Source organism: Corella eumyota, chromosome 1, assembly GCF_963082875.1.
Source record: "Corella eumyota chromosome 1, kaCorEumy4.1, whole genome shotgun sequence".
Lineage (NCBI taxonomy): Eukaryota > Metazoa > Chordata > Ascidiacea > Phlebobranchia > Corellidae > Corella > Corella eumyota.
In genome coordinates, this window is record NC_137490.1 from 3269611 (window position 1) to 3286521 (window position 16911).

Here is a 16911-nt window from a genome sequence, read left to right on the forward strand (position 1 = left end):
TTATACAGTTAATAAATTTTTTTAATTTAAAAAAAACGCGACGTACATCAGTCTGTTAGTACATCGCTTATTTTTTTCCATTTTCGCCCGTTTGTTCTTTGTTTAACTCTATCTTTTATTTTTAAATTTTATAGCTAAACAGCTACTGTATTAAATACTGTATTAAATATTTTAAAAACATTTAGCTAACTTAAAATACAAAAAAAAACTTTCTTGCAACGAATTAAAAAAACAGTACTAACGTTTAATCTTTATAACTAAGAAAAAAATAAACTTATTCTTAACAAAATATAAATGAGATGTAACATACTTGTATCACGCTGTTTCAACCAAATATAATGTACAAAATTTAGTAAAATTGACCCTATCAAGCTCATAACTATTAATAACACAAAAGAAATGATAAAACTAAAAAAGTTCAACAAAAACTCGTGGACGAAATATTTCTCTTTAACTAGAAGAGTGACGTCAATGATCGATCACGCATGACCATGTTTACAGCACATGGCGACCTAATTTATGGTAACCGAAAAAAATAAAACAACTTTTTTTTGGTAAACTTAAAACAATTAAAGGATTCTTATTATTGAATTACACATTCTGAAAAAAGAACTTGAAATTATTAACGTTGGATATTCAAAAATATTTTATTTTTTAGAAAATATTTATAAGCACCGACAGGGTGGAGTAGTGGTAAGAACGCTTACTACACCACAATAAGGCCGTTAGTTCAACTCCCACAGCTTTAAAACGCTTGTTTTCTAATTATTAACGTTGGATATTCAAAAATATTTTATTTTTTAGAAAATATTTATAAGCACCGACAGGGTGGAGTAGTGGTAAGAACGCTTACTACACCACAATAAGGCCGTTAGTTCAACTCCCACAACTCTCATTCTGTAGCGTCCTTGAGTAAGGCGCTTTAAACGGTAAGAACTCCTGCTAAGCCAGCCATTAATCAGCAGCATAACTATCGGGCAATTATAATTTATATAATATCCATAACTGCTAAAGGCAACTCGAGAATGGGTCGTAGTAACTGATGTTACTCAATGTTTAGGTCGCGCATTCGACCTTCCCACATCGAGGATAAAGATATACATAAAAAAGCTTTAATTCTTTTTTTATTCATTAAATTTTTGGGTATAGATTTAACTTTTAAATTCAGAAGTACTATTACTTACAGGACATTATATTTAAAAGCATTACAGCAGTAAAATAGCTGAAATCAACAAAAAAACAATTATTATACCATATATATTAATTACCATCAGTTCAATATTAATAAATTGCTTTTTAGAACTAAAAATATCTATGTGCAGTTAAATTGCATAACTTTTTGGGAAGTTTATGTTTTAGAAACAGTTCATAAAATAATATCAAACTAAATAGTGTGCTAGTTGCAAAGAATTTGTAAATACAACATTTAATAACACAATCACAGGAATTTTAATATAAAACTAATGGCACTGATTAATTGTTACCTCTTTTTGTACCAAAAATAATCAATATTCAATATAATAATGATATAAAAAAGTTACAACAATATTATTTTTACATTTTTTTATAATCAAATTTTTAAAAAAATTTTCACACATCTTTTACAATAAAAATGTTCTTTAAAGATTTCGAAACCTTTGTATTATTTATTCTTTGGCCTTATCGTAAAAAAAGGAAAAATCAGTGTATTATTAAAGTGAAAATACATAAGAAAAATTAAGTTTTAACCAATTGACTTCAATATTAAAAATGATAAAAAACATAAAAAAATGGCACAAATTATAGAAAAATGAAATGCAAATTAAAAGCACAAAAGCAAATGACAGTCAAATAAGTTTGAAGCAAATTAAAAAAAAACATAATTGTATGCTACATATATGGTTTTAAAATATTACCATGATATTTATCAAAAAACAACAGATAACATTTTATATAAAAAAATAACAGAACCTAATTTCAAAAAAATGCTGATTACCATAAAAAATTAAATTATTTTTAACAATAAATACTGCTTTAGAGATATATTTTTTTTTTCTAAAAATTGTCAAGTAATTTATGACAAAAAATTGTTAAAATATCAATTGAACCATTAACTTTTTTTAAATGTGCTTTGTCAATATAGTTACAAATATAACAACAATCAATTTTATAAAAAAATTTTAAACAATTTAAAAAAAAAAATTTGTTTGTGTATCATTGTGAGGCAATGTGTCAGGGTTTAAAAAACGTAAAAAAATACAGGCTGTAGTTAAATGCTTGTGTTAAGGTACCGAAATATTGCCCGCATGTATAAAAATGTGCTTTAAGATACAAAATATAAGACACAGTACTGAGAGTTAGTTTTTTTAGGCATCATATATTTCCCTAAAACATTTAATTAAATGTAAAAACAAAATTAAAAAAAAAAAATTTTATCACACCTTGGTCGAATTTTTTTTTAAATTTAAGAGATTTCCCAAAGAAAAGTTAAAAAAAAGTCTTGTGGGTAAAATGGCATTTTCAGAAATGGTTTTCATAAAACAATTACTTAAAAAAGCTAGTTTTTGGTAGTATGACATTAATTAGTTTATAAGTTTTAGCTGTCATATACGTTTAAACAGTAAACACGAACTTTTACATAACTTTTTGTTTGAGCGCTTCATTTTCACGTTTTAACTCTTCCATCTCAATACATCTTTTTTCTTCCATGTTCACCATGTCATTTAATCCCTGTTGGAGACTGCTTATTTGCATTCTGGCTGCCTGTAAGACAAGTTTTATTTATTATAAATCTTTAGGGACTAAATCAATAGAGTTTATGTTGTTAGATTTAGTAATATATTAATATAAATAAAACTTGGTAAAAATATCGTTTTTGTATAAAGTTTAAATTGTTTTAAAATGTAACTTGAATAACAGTTAAAAACTATCGCAATTTTAATATTAAGCCCAAATTTAAATAATAAAAGGAAATTTGAAAGCCCAGTTATTAATGAATAAAACTTTTATCACAAAAAACATATTGATAAAATATTTTGACGACAAAGTTTAAAGCAAATCCTTACTTCTAGTTGTTCTAACAATTCAACATTGTATTTCGAGACAGTTTCGTTCACTCGCTCTAATCTGTTCAACTCTAACTCCTCACTGCCACCTGGTGATGGTTGTTCAGATAAAACTCCTTCTTCTAAGACATTGTATTCAACCTCGTATACTCGTAGTTTTTCGCTGATGTTTAACTCAAATATCTGAAAAAAATAAAATTTTACCCCAACTGAAGTTAGTTGTGTACAAAAAAATAAACAAACATTCGAAAAGTAATAGTTATTAGCGCTTTTATTACTTTTTTTTAATAGATTTAATATTTTTACTTTTTTAAAAAGTTCTTTTTTAAAACAAAAAAATAATTTTAAAAAAATGTTAAATTAGCGAACCTCATTAATGACAATGTTAATTTCTTCATCTTTCATCTTTGGCAAATCGCTTTTTAAATAATTGACCGTGCCTTCAAAACTATCTTTGAGCAAAATATTTTCCTTGTGATACTGAAGCAAACAAAATGCTGCTTTAAACAAAGCACTTGTACCTTCCAAAAACAATAAATCTAAACAAAAAATTTTAAAGATTAGTGAGTTAATAATTTTAAAAGCAAAAACAACTTAATATTTAGGATAATTTTTCCAATGCTATTGCTTTAAAGATATTTACAACATAGATTTTTAACTTTTCGAAATTAAAATTACCTGAGGTCATGTTTAAAAATTGATTTTTTTTATTACTTAATATATAAATATAAATTAATATTTTTTAAGCACATAAATTTATTTACCAAATATCCTTGCAGTAAAACCAAAAGGTAAAATAGAAGCGAACATGGTAAGAAACCATGGTGCAACAAACAACATTAAAGTAACATCGTGCTCTTGAAAGTGGTCGTATAAATCCCTGGTAAAAATAAATCACATCAGACACTCAATTTTAACAAAAAAATTTACAAAATTAAAAAGTGAAAAATGATATTTAAATACTGCTATAGTGCAGTGTTTCTTAATCAGGTATTTTCACAGGGGGTAAAGCACTAATTCCAAATTTAAAAATTTAGCGCAAAAAAGTCGATAAACAGATCTTAGCACAAGAGTTTATGTGGTCATTAAGATAAGTATAACTTCGGTAGAAAGAGGTAACTTACAGTAGTCATACTACTGCAGTTAATTAGATAAATCCATAAAAAAAACATTTTGTACGTATTAAAAATTGAAAGGAGAAAGACTTGAAGGGTATTATCAAAACTTAAGAGATGTGTGGTTAGAAAAAGGTTAAAAACCACTGCTATAGTGTATAAGAGTAAACATAGGATAAGAAGCACTTACATTTAAAAAATATATTTTTAAGTGTTACTATATATGGTTCACTTACTTGTGAAAATCGTGTAATAGTCTTGAAAGTTGGTAAACTGCAATCTGTAAAGCTATAAGATCTGGAAGATAAAGTTTTCTTGTCTCCATTCCGATCATTAAATGACACAGCATTTTGTAGGACCTATCAGCTGAACTCATCTAAAGAAAAAAAAGTATAAAAATACCAAATTTTAAATTTTCCCAATGATTACATCAACAAGCAAAAATTATAAGCAAATAGGCAGCACTATTAAAGTAAAAACATTTTATTTTATTTACTAATTAAAAACTAAGTAAGAATTTAAAAATTTACGCAAACTTTTACTTAGAAACAAATTATGTCTATTATATGCTAGTCAAATGTACTATAGTACTTGTCTAAAGTTTAAACACTACTTACATGAATAAGAATAATTCCTGCTACAAAACTCAACCCCTGACAATACCCAACATCGTCATCCACTAATGAGTAAGCTTTAAGCAAGTTGTATAAAGCTAACTGGCCTTTACCTAATTGTTGACTGAAATAGGGGTGGGAAGGAAAAGTTCGACCTGAAAAATATTTCAAGTAGGTTTTAACATAAATGTAAAGATTTTTTCTAAACAGTTTTTATTATCTATCTTGAGTTAACTATCTATCTTAACACTGGCATCGTGGTGTAGTGGGCAGAAAACTTTCTACACCATATGAAAGCCTTGAGTAAGGCGTTATAAACGGTATAACCTTCTGCTGAGCCAGCACCTAATCAGCAGCTCAATTATCGGGCAATTATAATCTATAATATCCCAAACTGCTACAGGCAACTCGAGACTGAGTCGATGTAACTGATGTTACTCTATGTTTAGGTCGCGCATTCCACCTTCCCGCATCGAGGATAAAGATATATACAAAAAAGTGTAATTCCAATTCTATTTTCAACTAACATATTAGCAAACAAGATACTGTGAATATAGTTTTAAGTTTCGTTTTACTAGATCAAGGTTTATTTTTATAACTGATTATGCAAAACTCTAACAATATGTTATTTTATTAAGATTAGCATGAAATTTGCCCAATTTAAAAATAAAGTTATTAGGAAACTTAAGCAAAGATATATGTTGTTTTTTAACTATTTTTAATTTTGGGTTTGGTGACTATACCATAACATACTATAAAATCTTTGTGTAAATATTATAACTTTTGGCATGTTTTAAATCATTAAATTGATTTGTCATTTTTTCCCGTCGCATTGTTGTAATATTAATTGTATATCGTATTTATTATTTACTTTTATTAATGTGCGAAAAACCAAAATAAATATAAAAAATATAAACATTTACCTAGGTCAATAAGTATGGCATGTTGATGTGGTGTTAATCTTTTTAACAACTCCCTGTATGGAGTTTTGTCCACTGGACTGACAGCTTTCCTAGGGGCATGTTGTTGTAACTTCCACTGCTCGAATAAAAAAGTCCAGACTTGGCCTCTCATTTTACATGGGACTCCTTAGAAAAAATAACAAAAATATTAATTTTGGTTAAAAATGACAATTTTATAGAAAAAAAATATTTAAAAATCACAAAAAACTACAAATAAATATCTTTAAGAAGCAGAACAAACAAAGGTGAAAAAACCTTAAAAAAAACCCTTAAAGACCGGCAGCGTGGTGTAGTGGTAAGAACACTTGCTGCACCACACATTAGGTTGTGGGTTTAATCCCCACTGCTCTCATGCTGTAGCACCCTTAAGTAAGGCGCTATAAATGGTATGAACTCCTGCTGAGCCAGCACTTAATCAGCAGTATAATTATCGGGCAATTATAATTTATAATATTCCAAACTGCCACAGTCAACTCGAGACTGGGTTGGAGCAACTGATGTTACGCGCATTTGACTTTCCCACATCAAGGATAAAGATATATACAAAAAAAAGACGTATTATATAGAATAAAACAAGAAAATATTTTTACAGACCAACATAATAATATATACCTTGACATTTATATTAATTACTAGTATTAAATAATCCTAATATTTTACCTACCTTTCTTAACAGCATTATGTAATGGAGTTGGATCAATTTTATATAATTCTCGTTCATCAGTTTCAATTAGTTCCTCCCAAACTGAACTCATTTCAGGATGGCAAGAGGAAGGTTCTGGATAATCTAGAATTGTCTTCTCGACTACATCACCATTTTCTAAACAAAATTTTAATTTTTAAAAGTAATATTTTGAAATTAGTAATACTGTAGTTTTGGAATTATTATGGTCCCCCACAAAAAGACTAATTTGGTAAACAGTGATTTAAATATTTAATTTTCTAAACTAAGAATAAGTCAAATCTCTAATTTAAAATTCTAAGATTAAGAATATTTTTAGTTAAAAAATTTTAGCCAAATAAGATTTATTTCTAATAAATTGTATATTATTAAACAACAGCAAAATAATAACAGTATTTTATGCATTTACAGAATATTTTAATCATAATCATTAAAAAATCTATAAATTATTTTTATTTAAAAAAAAATTTAGCTTTTTCTTTACCTTGTGTTGCAATTGAAGAATCGTCTTTAATCTTATTGATTTTGTTGAGTAAAATCTGATCCTTGATTGCTCTCCTCCAAGCAAATCTTACCTCATTTGGAGTATCATAACTCGGAGGTGGGGGCCTCATGTATTCCTCTATTGAAGGAGACTCTAAAACTAAAAAAAAATAAAAAAAAATTATGTATATGAAAAATGATAACATGTTTTAAATGACAGAAATTACTAAGTTTTTACTAAGATGAATAAAAGAAAATACGTATAATATAGTACATTATATGTTTTACTAAATGTAAATGTATTTTAAAAAGCTAAAAAATAAGACATATTTGCTAAATTCGATACAAATTCTATTTTCACAGAAAATCTATAATTCTGGATAAAAGTGAATGTTGAAATGAATTAATAATTTACGATTTAAAATCAATAAACTAGTTCAAGTCAGTTTCATTCAATTATTTAGTATTAATTTAATAACAGAATTTTTGTACCAAATTTTAAACAACATACCTAACTTAACCTTACCAAAAAAATATATAAAAATTTCAAATTTTTAACCAAAATAATTATTAAATTCTAAACAAAAAAATCTTTAATATAAAAAAAATTAAAAATTTCATAAATATTATTAATTTACTTGTTTCATATTTTTTCTTCCTGTTATCAGGAGTTGTGACTTTAAAGAAAATCTCTTGATGAAAACTGAGTTGTTTTTTGCCGTGGTCCGGAGTTAAGTGATCTTTTAAACTCGGGGAATGAGATCGAGATTGGATTGGGGTTGACTCTGATGACAAACTAAAAAAAAAATTACAAAAATTAAATTTTTTAAATTTTAATGGTAATTTTGGTACAAATTAAAAAGAATAAAATTCTAATACAAACATATAAAACTACTACATTTATGTTAATATTTTTTTTAAATATTGAAATTAAATTTTGAAGCAAAAAAATTGTAAAGCTTTAAAACTAAAACCCAAGTACTTTAGTAAGAAATGATTTTGTTACAGTTTAATATAAGCATAATGTGTAGAGTATACCATTATATAGATATAAGTAAGAATTTATAAAGGGTATATTTACTAAAAATGACTAAATTTAAAAACAAAACGAATATTCATTTTTTTTTAAAATTCTAAAATATTTTCAAATTATTTTTTCTTAAATAATTTTTATGAAGCGAAAATCATTAAAAAATTTTTGTTAATAATTTTGATATTTTCCACAAGATATTAACAAGCACAAAATAAAAACAAGCATAAAAAGTAAAACCAATTTTTATGTTGTGTGATGAATTATTAGCACAATAAAATCATGATTTCAATTTGTTAAAGATTTTCAAATTAGAATAAAACTAAATTTACACAAAAAACTTAAAAAATATTGTTTTAAAAACAAAAGGTAATAATATTACGTTAAATTGAAGTTATATTTAAAGAACATTAAAACCACCCTACCCCCTTTCTAACACAAAACTATTCTAAATTTACCAAACCATTACAACTATATATTTCTAACTGTTTTTAGAAAAAAATTTTAATAGGTCTATTGTCAATTTTTTAAGTAGGCACTAAAGTAGGTTTCATATCAACTATATTAACTGAGGGTATATATATATATATATAAGCAAACTCCATGCAGAACATCAGTTTTCCTAACATACATACTTTAAATTCTCATTACAAACCAGTTTTGTATCTAGTTTGGCTTTACCAGCGATTAGTTAATAATGATGTTGCATTAGTCTGCACTAATAACTCCACAAAACTAAATCCCTTATGCACAAATAAGCAAGCAAAAACTAAATGCACAAACACACAACTTTAATTTTACCGCTCTGTAAAAGGCATGGAACCAACTTGTAGAAAATTTTGATGTTGTTTCACTTGAATGGGATCGGAGGACAAATCTTGGAATATCGGAACAAAGTTAAGAGTAACATTGGGTTCTATAACACATTGTTCGTTATGCTCTTCTGAAGCGACATCAAAATCATAAGAAATATCGCTTGAATGAATTTTCGTGTCCGAAGGTATGAAACTTTCAGAGGTATAAGTAAGGGGCACAACTCCATCCAAAGAGTGCACAAGAGGGGTTACACTTTCTAAAGGGTGAGAAAATGGGGTAGTATCGACTGATTTTGCAACAAAAAATAATCCTTGATCATCGTCGCTGTCTTCGTTATCCGAATCTCCGACTTTGATAATTGGTTTTATTTTTAGTTCAGGAGACATTTTTAAAGTGTGAGTTTGCTCGATTTTTAAGGCTTTATCGTCCTTTTTATAAACCTTAAAACTAGACTCCTGCGGTTTAATATCGCAGATATTTCCAGAATCTGGGTTTTTCGTGTCACTAAAATTTCCGCCGAAAAGTCTTGTAAGTGAAAAGCGAGATGATGTTAACTTGACCTGGTTGTCGCCCTCTGCTGGTGACTCTTGCACGCCCTCTAGTAGGCGGCCAAGTCGTTTCAAATAGGGTGTTGAAAAGCTACTGTATTTAGATTTACAACACACATAATAATTTAAATAAAAAAAATTTTAAACTTTAGTTTGTTTTTATATTTGTTTGTTTTTATATTTTTTTGTTTTTATATTTTTTTGTTTTTATATTTGTTTTTATATGTAAAATAGAATCGTGTTTGTTTTTATATTTGTTTTTATTTTTTATTTTATTTTTATATTTGTTTAAGTTTGTTTTTATATTTGTTTTTATATGTAAAATAGAATCGTGTTTGTTTTTATATTTGTTTTTATTTTTTATTTTATTTTTATATTTGTTAAGTTTGTTTTTATATTTGTTTTTATATGTAAAATAGAATCATGTTTGTAAAATTAAAATGTTTTTTAATATCCTATATTTGAAAAAAACAATCTTAAAATAAAGGAAAAAATTAACATTTTCCCAAGATCAGTTAAATCAAATTTTACAGTAAAAAGTGCCCCGTTTTGTAATGCATTTCTACCAAAATATATATATTTCCTTATTTTACCTATAAATTATTTGAACATACCTTCTTAAACTAGATTGTGATCCACTGATACTAGAAGCTGGTTTGTTTAAGTTGTTTTCTTGTTGGTTTTGAGCTAGGTTTAATTTTCTTCGTACATTTATAGATCCTTGTTCAGTTGAACCAATAGTATTTGACCTTAAGTTAAAATTAATATAATAATTCAAATAGGTAGAAAAAAAATATTTAATTATATAAAAGTTAAGTTTACATAAGTAAAAAATAGGCAGAAAGATATAAAAATATTACACTTGAAAAATACTTGTTTTTTATACATCATTTTTTATTTTTATACATTTAAATATTAGTAAGCTATTTTAAATACATTTAAATATTGAAAATTTTAAAATACCTTGGTCGTATTGGTTCGGGCAATGCAATGTGTTTTGACTTAGTACTGCCAGCTAGTGGTGAAATGTCCGTAAATGAGGAAGGACTTCCAGATCTGTTTCTTGATCTTCCTGAAGACTGGATCGGGGTGGAAGGAGCAGATCTTGTGCTGTCCTTAAAAAAAAAAAATTAGATTTTAAAGAAAAGAATATATTTTGAGATATGGAACTTTGGATCAGTTGTATTTTGCGGCCCTCAAAAAAATGTAGAAATAAAAAGTATCAGAAAAAATTAGCAAGGATCTCAAAGTTAATGAAAGAATTAGCAGGAAATTTTGTTTTCTACATAAACATTTGATTTTCTTACTCCAAAGAACTTTAGTTTTTCAACAGGACTTGAAATATGGTGTTCAGCTTCATGTTGTAGCTCATGCATTTTCTGCATTCCCTTAACATAGCAAAAATTTATTAAAAAACTGAAACATTTAAAAATTTGTTTAAGAAAAAAATTACATTTGTAAAAAAACAAAAATAGACAATAAAAAAAAAATTGTAATAGTAAATAAACCCAGAAAAGAAATTTGGTAAAATAAATATTTTTTTAGTGGTATACCATTATTATGACTTTTAAACAAAGCCTAATATTTATGTAAGATAGCCCTACATATATTATTCAATAACTAAATTTAAAACTTACTTTTCCGAATAGGTTTTCAATGTTGGTTAGCGACTTTTTGGCTCTACTTTTAATAAAATTAAATTTCTTTGACATATTTGAAGAATTAGGATCTCTTAACTGAAACATCAATATTTATAAAATTAAAAAAAAAAAAATTTATTGCTTATAAAATCATTTTTTATTTAATGAATACACTGTATACATTAATAATTTGTTATTACTTTAATTTAGAAAAAAAAAATTTATAGAATATAGCAGACTATGTAAATAAAAAAAACCTATTAATTAATGTTAATTTCTACAGCACATTTTTTATATAAAAGACATTTAATTTTTAGAATTAGATTTTAGAAAAAATTGCAAAAAGCCAGACAAGACTACAACAACAAATCATTTACATATTTCTATCATAACATATTGACTTAAAATATTAACATCACTTTAAAACCACATCAAAGGCAAGCTGACCTGTTTAACTTTCAGGTCGTGTTCTGTTTGTTTTTCTTCAAACATAATTCTCAGAGTTGTCATCACGAAAACAAGTTTCTCATATTTAGATTGTGATGAATTGAACTTGTAAGATTCCTAATAACATGATTTTAAATTTATTTTGTATATATCTTTATCCTCGATGTGGGAAAGTCAAGTGCGCGACCCAAACATAGAGTAACCTTTGTTACCCTGACCAGTCTCGAGTTGCCTGTGGCAGTTTGGGATATTATGGAGACTATAATTGCCCAATAATTATGCTGCTGATTAAGTGCTGGCTTAGCAGGAGCTGTTTATAACGCCTTACTCAAGGGTGCTACAGCATAAGAGCAGTCAGGAATGAACCCACAACCTCATGGTGGTGTAGCAAGTGTTTTTACCACTACACCACGCTGCTGGTTAATTGGATTTTAGTTTTTTTTAGGCTGCAAAACCTAAGTTTGAGACATTGATATTATAATAACAATAAATAGACCTCTTAAAATAAAAAAATAACCATTTATGGTATGTGGGTAAATTTCTGGGTTCAAATATTTGTTGCAATTTTATTATGACAAGCAATTGAACAATAACATATAAATGTCGCCTAAACTAGTTCACAAAATGTTAAAACCCAAAAAAGTTCGCAAACCTCTATTTTCAATTTAATTCTCTTTTGTTCGCTGTCATTAAACGACTCGGCAATACACTTGGCCGCCAATTTCATTCCCCTTTCCATCCAAGCTGCATTCTCTTTACCACTTCCCAGTGCAAGTTGTTTGCATAAAGTTTGGTAGGTTTTCAGTGGGTCAGGACCATGGGAACACATATTACAAGCTTGCTTCATCGCTTGAAGTATTTCCTCACACTAAGTTCAAAAAAAAAAAATTACCAAAAAAAAAACTATTTTGTAAATTTTTTTTTACAAGCTTGCTTTTGTGGTTTGATTTAATAAATTAATTTAAATGCATATATATTGACAATACTATATGTATACTGGAGCCAATTGATTATTCTACAGTATAGGCTTTTAAAACAAATTAATATAAAGCAAATATAAAGCATTACCTTTTAAAATTTTAGCTTTTACTAATTGTTTTTTTAGACAAGTAAATTTAAACCCCTATAGAAAAATAATTTAAAATAATTGCATCAATATTTTTAACTACTATGACATTGACAAAAGTATTTTTGTAATACTTTAATACCCCTGAGAGCTATGATATGACCTACAAACACACTGGTTTAAATATAATGTGACAATATACTGTACTAAATAACATTTAGTCCTAAAAATAAAAATTTAGTCTTTGAAAATACAAATTCTTATTAAAAATTTGTAGCCTACACATACTTTTATATATTAGGAAAAATGCTTTAAAGTAGCCCAAAATGCCTTTTTACTTTTATTAACTTTTTAATACAAACTTTATTTGCTTCTTAGTAATGAAATTTAATCGGATCAAAATGTGAATACACATACAAAAACTCAGCTATGCACTGTAGCCTTTGGCTACTAAGATTTATGTAAGTAAAGATTAAAAAAATTATATTCACCACACATTCTTCTGAACAGAGGAACAAATAACATCGAAATCTGAACTCATCTTTGTTAAACTGAGAATTATGGGGTAAGTTGTCCTTTGTAAATACTCCAAAATATTCTTTGTTACGAATTCCCTAAAAAATCGATATAAGTTTAATCCAATTTGGCTACATATTAGAGTTTATAAAATTAAAATAAACAAAAAATTCGTTGACATTTTTATCAAGTTTTTTTTTATTTTTTTGTAATTTATATCTAATGCATATATTTATTTATTAATAATCTTTAATAAAAAAATAAAATTAGGTATAAATATTTAAGGTGTGAAGTAGGCCGGTAGACGGTTGACATTATTGAAATGTTAAGTAGATTTACAGAAATCAATATGTATTGTGAGTATTACAACATTGTAACCTTATAACATACAATAATGGTGTAATGTCATAAGATTGACGTAATTGTAAAAATACCAAACACATAAATGTTTTTACAAATTTGAACGCAAATTTTTTCAAAACAATAATTAATACTTTTTTAAATATTGTAAAACTTAAAAATGTGATAAGCCTGTAATTAATTTGTTATATCATGACAGCTTAACAAATTATATGAAAGTGTTTTAAGCAGTACAAAAATTAAAATACTCGAAAAAATTGAAACCTTACTTTTGCACATCTGATTATAGCCGTAAATGGAATTTCAATGCTCTTTGTTGAGTGGTCTGGAGATATAAGTGTAATTGACTGTTTTCCAACCTATAGAAATTCAAAACATTAGGTCAGATTATAAAAATCAAAATTTAAAAAAAATTAAAAATTAAAAATAAATTGTTAAAAATAATATTGGTGCTGTTTAATAATGTGTGTTTTAAAAAACAATATCTAAACCTCAATAATGAAATTAAATTTGAAATTTGTGAGTAGCCAACTTTAAAAAAATTTAAAATACAATAACCAAAAACTCCTACCAAATTTTAACTGTTTAATATATATAATTAACACAATTAGGTGAATACAAAGTTTATTAAGAAAACAACATTTTAAATACCAACAACATACCTGCATTAGTTTGGTTTTGTTTTTATCAAAACCCAAAGTTGCTGCCGTTCCAGGTTCACTTCTATGCCGAGTTCTAGTTCGTTGTTTTCTTAACGAAGCCATCGAATCGGCATCAACTGAGTTACAACGCTGCCTCTCTTCGTCAACTGAACCGCGACGCCCTGACCAGTCGGTGACCATGCTAGAAATTAGCAGGCGATGATTATTTAACATACAGTTCTTAATTCAGTAATCAACCAAAAAATTTTTGGTTAAACAAAAAAAAAATTTGATATAATTTACAATCTGAAATTGTATTCAACAAAAATTTGACTTAATTTAAAATCAGTTACTTTTAAACATCTAAAATCTGAAAATTAACATGGTTTTCTGCAGTATAAGATTTACAAGTATATATATATTTAACAAATTAAAAAATATTTATGCATAAGTTGTAAAAAAAACATTTAAATACCTTGTTTTTCTTTTTAAAATATCAACAGAACCCTCTCTTGAACCATCCAACAATGAAGATGGCAATTTCTCAATTCCGTTTGTATTTATTTGTGTTAATTCATTCACAGCAAAAACCTAAAGTTGTCACCACATATATTATAACTTAAAAAAATTAATTTAAAAAATAGATTAAGTTACTATTTACCATTTAAATGAAAATTTTGGTATTTTACATATATAGCTAATAATTTTATTTGCCTGTTTTTGACTTGATTGTGCTTCTAATATTTTATGTTCTTTTTCCAACGAGTGATATTTTTCCACGGCTTCATCAATAAAGTTATTGTGGGGATATTCCTGTTTTACTTGAATTTTTCCAAGCATCATAACCTCAAATCTGCAATTTTTTTGATGAAACTTTAATTTTTTAAGGTCAAATAAATAGTTATATATATATATATATATACATCACAAAGGAATTAAAACATAAAATAAAATCCTGAATTCTAAGTATGCCAAATAATTGGAGTTGATTTAACAAAGACATGAGGTCCTGGGATCGATCCCCAGTGATCTCATGCTCTAGCGTCCTTGAGTAAGGCACTATAAACAGTATAAACTTCTGCTAAGCCAGCACTTAATCAGCAGCTTAATTATCAGGCTATTATAATCTATAATATCCCAAACTGCCACAGGCAACTCGAGACTGGATCGGGTTAACTGATGTTACTCTATGTTAAGGTTGTGCATTTAACCTTTCCACATCGAGGATATAGAAATATATATACAAAAAAAGAAAAAACAAAGTAAAAACAAAGTAAAAACATAAACTTAAAATCTAGAAAAAAGCACCAATTAAAAACTCGTTTATTTAAACAGAAATAAAAAAATCCCAAAATTTTCTTAAAAAAATACCTAACAGAATCGAGATCTTCACGTTTTACATTTTTACTAATCATTGAGGAACAAGTTGTGAGAGAAACTTTCTCGTTGTATGATAAAAATTTACTCAATGTTTCTGCCGCCTCTTTAACCTTGAAATCAAAAATTATAAATAAATAAAAAACAAATATATTTTTTATTTATTTTAAACACAAAAAAGGTTTTTTCTGTAACAGATTAAAATTTGCCTATAACTTTTAAAAATTGATTAATTTAAATAAAAAACTGTAAAGTTATTTTTTAAAAAAATGTTATTCTTAATTTAAAAGAACTGACTTTACAGCCCAAACATAAGAGATCTGAAGTTTAATTCCAATGGCTTACATGCTGTAGTGCCCTTGTGTAAAGAGTTATAAATGATACAAACTTTAGCCAAGCCAAAAATCAACCAGCAAATTAATTATCAGGCAATTTTTTTTAATAAACTTATACTAGGTCAAGTTCTCGAATAATACCTTATGTTAAAGCTGTAAAGTCAACCTTTTCACATCAAGAAAAAATATAATAATTCATTTGTTAAATTATTAAAGAGTGTTTATTACCATTTTAATATCACTGTCTTCAAAGACATGACACGATAATGACGAATCGCAACCAGTCAATTTATCCACAATAAAACCAACACAAGTTGCATTCAGATTTGTTGGTGAAATAATTTCAATAACTTCGTCAAGTGCAAAATTTGCCGTTGACTCCTCACTTAAAATCGAAAAATATTTGGTCTTTTCTTCGGAGATACCTAAAGGGGAAAGAGGATGCGAAAAACCTGATAATGGATCCAGTCCGTTCCCTTTAAACATATGATTATCGTTATCACTGTTTAAATTCCCATTTGCAGTTGTATCTGTAAGGTTTATTAAAACCCTTTCTTCTTTTGAAACACAAAAGTTATTCTCGTTTATCAATAACGAACAATAAGTTGTTTTTCGTTGATACTTTAGGTCAGCTGCTACCCAGTTTTGCAAATATTTAACATAATGACGATTTATTAATACCGAACCAAGGTAAGATAGGAAATATGTTTTCTTAGTTGGAGCTAGCAGAGGATTGGTTTCGTCCATAATGTAATAATAATAATGTTTGGCTCAATAGCAAAATACCAATTTAATTTAACTTAATATTTAGAAGTATCTAAAAAAATAATTTAGAACAGTTACTGAAACAAATTTCAAAATAATTTACTTTTTACGTTTTTTTATCAATAATACATAATTTCAATTAAAGCTTACTAATTTCATTACAACGACGCATGCGACAGACTGGATTATGCAGACAAAAATTTAATTTATTTTTAAAGACAAAATAATAATTGTAAAATTTAACATTAGCTGAAACCCTGTATAGGCTATACCTTTTTTATGAACCAACAAATTAAATTTATTTTGTATTACATGCTGCAATAAAATAACTTATTTATCTTTAGTTCTGCAAAAAAGCGGAACGTTGAAAAACAACGAAAACGCGAAAAACCGGAACAAGGAAAACACCGAAAAAAACTTATTCTGTTTTATAAGTGTTCGTTTAATATAAAACCTAAATTTGTTAGTTA

At 26.8% G+C, this 16911-nt stretch overlaps 1 protein-coding gene across 2 annotated transcripts; it reads right to left on the reverse strand.

Moving 5' to 3' along the window:
* Positions 1-1204: 1204 nt before the first annotated feature.
* LOC145746228 (TBC1 domain family member 1-like) lies at positions 1205-16484 on the reverse strand. Of its 2 annotated transcripts, XM_082564460.1 has the most exons (24): positions 15905-16484; positions 15336-15454; positions 14679-14817; positions 14440-14555; positions 13986-14166; positions 13593-13682; positions 12939-13061; positions 12034-12249; positions 11382-11498; positions 10932-11030; positions 10602-10682; positions 10258-10409; positions 9909-10043; positions 8732-9388; positions 7539-7696; positions 6902-7060; positions 6400-6555; positions 5697-5861; positions 4777-4928; positions 4396-4535; positions 3809-3924; positions 3414-3583; positions 3045-3227; positions 1205-2742 (listed from the first exon to the last, which is right to left on the reverse strand). In XM_082564460.1, the coding sequence occupies exons 1-24, from the start codon at positions 16421-16423 to the stop codon at positions 2614-2616; spliced, it is 4272 nt and encodes a 1423-aa protein (XP_082420586.1). In that variant the 5' UTR covers positions 16424-16484; the 3' UTR covers positions 1205-2613. The 2 variants fall into 2 exon arrangements, with proteins under 2 accessions (XP_082420586.1, XP_082420595.1); XM_082564469.1 differs by lacking the exon at positions 8732-9388.
* Between the last annotated feature and the right edge of the window lie 427 nt (positions 16485-16911).

Coding starts and splice junctions, on each gene's coding strand:
- LOC145746228 (XM_082564460.1), bottom strand. CDS start 16,423: ATGGACGAAACCAATCCTCTGCTAGCTCCAACTAAGAAAACATATTTC. Junction 4,929..5,696: donor TGCCATACTTATTGACCTAG/GTAAATGTTTAT, acceptor AATATTTTTCAG/GTCGAACTTTTCCTTCCCAC. Junction 4,536..4,776: donor CAGGAATTATTCTTATTCAT/GTAAGTAGTGTT, acceptor TTTTTTCTTTAG/ATGAGTTCAGCTGATAGGTC.